This window comes from Orcinus orca, chromosome 18 (genome assembly GCF_937001465.1).
Source record: "Orcinus orca chromosome 18, mOrcOrc1.1, whole genome shotgun sequence".
In the NCBI taxonomy this organism is placed as follows: Eukaryota; Metazoa; Chordata; class Mammalia; order Artiodactyla; family Delphinidae; genus Orcinus; species Orcinus orca.
Genome location: NC_064576.1, coordinates 2,323,464 through 2,329,463, shown reverse-complemented (window position 1 = coordinate 2,329,463; position 6,000 = coordinate 2,323,464). Strand labels below are relative to the sequence as shown.

General features: G+C 56.5%; 1 protein-coding gene across 1 annotated transcript in view; it reads right to left on the bottom strand.

The window, feature by feature from the left end:
- RAB20 (RAB20, member RAS oncogene family) overlaps positions 1 to 6,000 on the bottom strand; it is a 31,939-nt gene continuing 25,939 nt past the window's right edge. The window contains exon 2 of the mRNA XM_004273604.4: positions 1 to 5,480. Within this exon, the coding sequence (XP_004273652.1) occupies positions 4,945 to 5,480 (536 nt within the window). The 3' untranslated portion in view covers positions 1 to 4,944. The remainder of the gene's footprint in view (positions 5,481 to 6,000) is intronic.

Here is a 6,000-nt window from a genome sequence, read left to right as displayed (position 1 = left end):
GCCCCCCACCCTTAAGTTCGTTCTCTAACTCTGTATGTTTCTGTTTTGTAAATACGTTCATTTGTGTCATTTCTTTTTCGATTCCGCAAATAAGCGATATCATACATCACTTATTTTTTAAAAAAGAGAAACAGCACGTGTTAGGAACTAATTGGAGGGGGAGGGGAGAATGCTAACATGGGTAACTTTGGAAACGAGGGAGGCCTGAAGCCAAAGGCCAAGGGCCCGCCCCCCCATGGCTGTGCTCCCCCTACTGCAGCCTTGACCCACATTGTCTGCTGCAACTGAACAATTGGGGAATGGATGGGGGCGCAGGGAGCGCGTTTCCCACTGCCTGAGATGGGGTTTACAGCTGAGAAGCGGGGAGAGGATGCATCAGAGTGAGAGAGGTCGGCCAGGCCAGGTTCGGCTGAGCACAGACCCCTGGACATGGGCGTCAGTATCTACATGTGTACTTCTTTGCTCTCAGCTGGAGGGCTCTAAAGAAACACCCCCAGCCCCGCTGGCAACAAGCACACGCAGCCCAGATCTGGGCTTCGGACACTTTCCCCAGTGAAAGGTCCCAGGGCTCCTTGGAGCAATGGCTGATTCTAGGACGAGTGCAGGAAACACACAAGATGAGCCTGGAACACAGGTGGTGCCAGAAAGTAAGAAAGAACTCAGAAATAAACCCCAGGGGCCTCCCTGGTGGCGCGGTGGTTAAGAACCCGCCTGCCAATGCAGGGGACACGGGTTCGTGCCCCGGTCCGGGAAGATCCCACATGCCGCGGAGCAGCTAAGCCCGTGCGCCACAACTACTGAGCCTGCGACCTAGAGTCCACAAGCCACAACTACTGAAGCCCGCACGCCTAGAGCGCATGCTCCACAACAAGAGAAGCCACCTCAATGAGAAGCCCGCGCACCGCAAAGGAGAGTAGCCCCCGCTTGCGGCAACTAGAGAAAGCCCGCGCGCAGCAACGAAGACCCAATGCAACCAAAAATAAATAGTAAATAAATAAATAAATTTTTAAAAATAAATAAACCCCAGAGATGGGAACGGGTCAAAGGGACACAGCAGCCAGCAGACACAGCTTCCCGTTCACGAAAGCTGGGATAACGTGATCAAGAAGGAAGCCATCCGGGGCTTCCATGGTGGCGCAGTGGTTGAGAGTCCGCCTGCTGATGCAGGGGACACGGGTTCGTGCCCCGGTCCGGGAAGATCCCACATGCCGCGGAGCAGCTGGGCCCGTGAGCCATGGTCGCTGAGCCTGCGCGTCCGGAGCCTGTGCTCCGCAACGGGAGAGGCCACGACAGTGAGAGGCCCGCGTACCGCAAAAAAAAAAAAAAAAAGAAGGACGCCATCCTGAATTGTAACCCAGAGAATCAAATAAATGTCCGTGAGTCCATACCGATATAACGATGGAATCAATAAATGAATGGGGAGAAGAGACAAATCCTTGTAAAAACACCCAAAGTGGGTAGTTATTCTACCATAAAGGAGGGGCGTGTGCGCTGTGCCTGGCGACGTCCTTCCAGAGAGCAGAATGTGGAAGGAGCGGAGAGGGCACCTGTGCCGCGGGGACCGTGAGCCACACACCTGGGCCATGCGATCAGGGATGAGTCACGGTAACAGCGGGCGCCCCGTGAGCGTGACCTGAGGAGCGCGCTTACCTCTGTGCTCTTCCTCCCAAACCTCCACCCCAGCCTCATCAGGAGAAACACGTCAGACAAATCCCAGTCAAGGGGTGTCCTACAGAACACCTGTCCGTACCCCTCAAGGCTATCAAGGTCACCAAAACAAGGTGGTCTGAGAGGCTATTAGAGCCATGGGGACCCTAAGGAGATGTGACTAAATGTCATGTGGTGTCCAGATGGGACCCTGAACAGAGACAAGACATTAGGTGAAATTAAGGGCATCTAAATAAAGCATGGACCTCAGTTAATAATAAGGTAAAGCAGGAAGAAAAGAAAGGACAGTGGACTTTTTAGGAGCTGGTGGAAATGGGTGTATCTGAGAGCAGTGCAGGCCAAAGGGTCCCGCTTCGAGAAGTGGAAAAGATCGGGCCAAGTGCTAAGGGAACGGGGAGGGGGTGTGACATGATGAGGGCAGGCGGGGCGGGGTGCGGAGAGAGGCTGGCCCTGCCTCGTTACACAAAGGCAAGAACAACCCCGGTTCCATCAGCCACAGTGGGAGCAGATTCTGCCTCCAAACATTCCAAACTCCTGCAGAGACCACCCCACCTCTTGCTCTTGGACACAAGAGCAAGTGCCCAGGGCTCGCCCCCCTCAGGTGGGCTGCGGTCATCGGCGCAGGTGCTCCTCGCGTGCAGGGCCGGCGCAGAGCTCGGAGGTGGAACACGAGTCAGCTCCATCCCCCTTCTCTCGGGAGGACAAAACCATCTCCAATCCACTGCCCACAGCAACCGGGCTCTGAGCACCGGCTCACCTCGGCCAGAGGGAGACCTCGCAGGAGATGAAGCTGCCGGACGTCAGTGGGAGAGGGCTGCTGGCACAGCAGGCAGTGCTGATTCAACCAGGAGGTCGGGTTCAGAAATGACAAAGCGCTTCTCTTAAGACACCGGCCTAGCGGCCTGTGAAAAGGGGGAACCATGGTTTCCAATACCCAGATTACAACATAACCCCCCTCAAAACTTCCCACGCAGGACACCTCGAGGCCACCAGGAAATGCCCGGCCAGGAGCTGCTGTTGAGAAGAAGGTTTCTGAGGACACTCGGGTGAAAGCCTGCAGCGATGGCTCCTGGGCCTGGGCCAGGCTCAGCAGGTTAACCCACGGCTGTCCGTGGCCTCCCAGCCACAGAGCAGCTGCATTTGAACAAAGGGAAAGAAGGAATGTTTGAGGTCCCAGCTCGAACCCACATCCAGCAGAGGATCCCCTCCTTCTCCACTGGCTAGCTCGCTAGAGCAGCTGAAGCTTCCCCAGAACTGACCCGGTTCCCTGGTCGGGAACTGGGCCCACGAGCGACCACGGCTGGAAACCCGTGAGCAGTCTCAGACCCCAGGACCAGCCTCCCTGGCGAGAGCCCAGGCTGGCACCCAAAGTCCACTTGGGACAGAGCCCAGAGTGAAGCCTACCTTTTAGGGCAGCAGTGAGGGTGCAACGTCTACATGCTGTGGATGGAGAAGGTGCCGTCCTGGGCCATCCTCCAGAACGCGGGGTCATCCAAGGGCACGAGCTGGGGGTGCTCAGAGCAGATGGGCAAGAGAATCAGACTGTTCAGGCGGAAAGGGCTGTGGGAACTCAGCCACCCCTGCCTTCAAGTACAAAGACAGAAATAATTTCCTAGGATGCTTTTTCCCCTCCACAGTCTTCAAAGACAAGTTCCTAGGTCTCCCAGATGTCTCACCAGCAAAGACACACTTTGTGGAAAAATAAATACAACTTCCACCCACTAAATGGGAAACTAAGCCACGTCAATGAAAAGTAATCAGACTGACTCGTTTTCACTTTTGAATGGGCTACAGTTGCAAAATGGAAGTTTTAGACCTCGAGATCTGCTTCAGTGACAGGACATCTCAATTGAGGCCTCCCCAGTCACACACAGGGGGCTCTGATGGTGTTTCCATCACACAGATGGGGCTCGTTTGCTTACCCAGAGGACATGCACCACCCGGGAGCAGAGGCAGGGCTAGAGGCCACAGCATCAGAGATCATGGGCTCTCTGCAGAAACACTGAACACCTCCCCCCAAAAACTACTGCTCATGAAACATTGTTCACCAGCCTCTGCCCCACTTTGCTTCCTGTCAAGGACTGAATGCTTGTGTCTCCCAACATCCATATGTTGAAGTCCTAACCCCCAGATGGGATGGTGTCTGGAGGTGGGGCCTTTGGGAGGTAATCAGGTTTGGATGAAGCCTTGAGGGTGGGGCCTCCATGATGGGATTAGTGCCCTTGTAAGGGAAGAGTCACAAGAGCTCTCTCTCCCTCTAGTACGTGAGGACACATGCAGAAAGGTGGCCATCTACAAGCCAGGAGAGTGCCCTCACCAGAAACTGAGTCGGCTGGCACCTCAATCTAGCCTCCAGCCCCCAGGACTGAGAAATAAAGGTCTGCGGTGTTTCATTACAGCTGCCAAGCTGGCTGAGACACCCCTTTCCCAACAGAGAGCCCCAAGCCTGACCTACTTGTTTTCCATTAAATTTCTAAGAAAACAAAACTGTTGTCTCACGGCTCCCCTGTCTTGGCATCTCTTAAGAACAAAGCCACACCCTACCCCCGGAAAAGAGGTTTCTTATTTAGCAACTGCCCGGGTGACCCACACAGAGGTCAGCAGAGACAGAGCTTTTAGTTTTGCTTCTATTATCGGAACTCGTGTCTTCAAGACAACTAGGCAGATGGGCCAACCTAAATACCTGGAATTTGTAGGATTCGACGCAGCTTTTAAAGATAGAGAGACGTGCCTTAAGCTCACAGCCATCACTCGAGCACCCCCAGCAAGGAGCCCATGGGAGCACAAATAAAGTCTAAATCAAAGTTCTTCTCAAAATCCTTTTTAATAATACGTGTGGCTCACAATGCTGCAACCGATATAAAAAACATTGATTCCTGATTTTGTGTAAATTAACATTTATCGAGAATCATTACGATGCATCAGGGTACAAGTACCGAACAGTAGGACCGAAGATAAATCACAGTGAGCAGAAACGTTTGAAAGTCACACAGGTGCCGAGACAGCCGAAAACCTTCCGTCAGAGGCCAGGTGTGAAGACGGGGCAGCCAGGGGACGGCGGTCTCTGGGAACCCGGCTCTGCAGGGGGCTCCCCTGGACGGTTCGTCCACTCCCCACCTCCCAGGGCAGCGATGTACGTGGGGGACCAGTCACGGGGACCTTCGCTACTGGCTGGCATTTCCACCCGGTCTCCTCCTCCGAGTGCAGTTCTACAAAGTGACCCCCGATCTTCTCCTCTGACCGTCCGTGCACCCTGGGGGGCCGGGCCTGGGCACGTCAGGCGCAGCACCCAGATCTGGTCCGTGCGGGCGGCCTGGAGCTGGTGATGTCCACGGTCTGCGGCGGCCCCTGGGCCCTCTGCTGCAGGATCACAGGCACCACCATGTCGAACAGGGTTTCGAACAGCAGATCCACGTTGTGCCCGGTCTTGGCGCTGGTCTCGAAGCACATCTGCTCCGCGGCCGGCACGTCCTTTTCATCCAGCATCTTGTACTTGAGGATCTTTTTGTAAAAGGCCATCGCGTCCTCCGGCTGCACCTGCTTCGGCAGCCTGGGGGCTGCACAGCCGCCGCCGCCAGCCAGCCCAGGGCCCTGCCCTCCTTCCTGGCCGCCCTCCCCGGGCCCCTCCTCACTCAGGTCCACCTTGTTTCCCACGATGGCGAAGAGGCAGTCGGCGCTGGCCGTGTCCGTCAGGCCCAAGAACCTGTCCTCCAGCTCCAGGAGGCTCTGGGCATGGTTCACGTCGTAGGTGAGGATGACGGCGGCCGCCCCCCGGCAGTACATGGAGCCCAGGCCATGGAACTGCTCGCGCCCTGGGGGCGAGGGGGGAGAAAGATACAGTTACCTCTCCTCTCTGGCAGTGCCCCCCGACCATGCCACCAGGGACCCCTGGGAGGGACCATGGAATCGTGACCCCAAACGTAGGTGTGGCTGGAGCTGAACGGGATGGAGACCCTGCTGTGCAGAAAGACGGGGTGATGGTCAGTCCCCACGGCCAGCAGGTCCTGCACAGCCCCGTCCACCCACCGCAGTGAACCCACGAGACGGAGGAAGACAGCCGGGCCCTGCTTTCCCCCTAATGGGCGGTGGTGTGGCTTTTGCTCCTATCTCTGCGTCTTACACGGGGATGTTTACCCGCGACGCTCCCGCCAAGGGTCCTGCTCCTCTCGATGACACACTCTGTACCACCTCCCAGCGTGGCAGTCGTGCTGACGTGGCACCAGGCAAGTCTGCGTTCCCAGGGAGAGCAGAGCTCCCCGGGCCCAAGGCCCTGCCCCACCTCCAAGGCCACCTCCCCCCCCGCAGGCTGCGGACCTCCTGGAGAAGGACTCA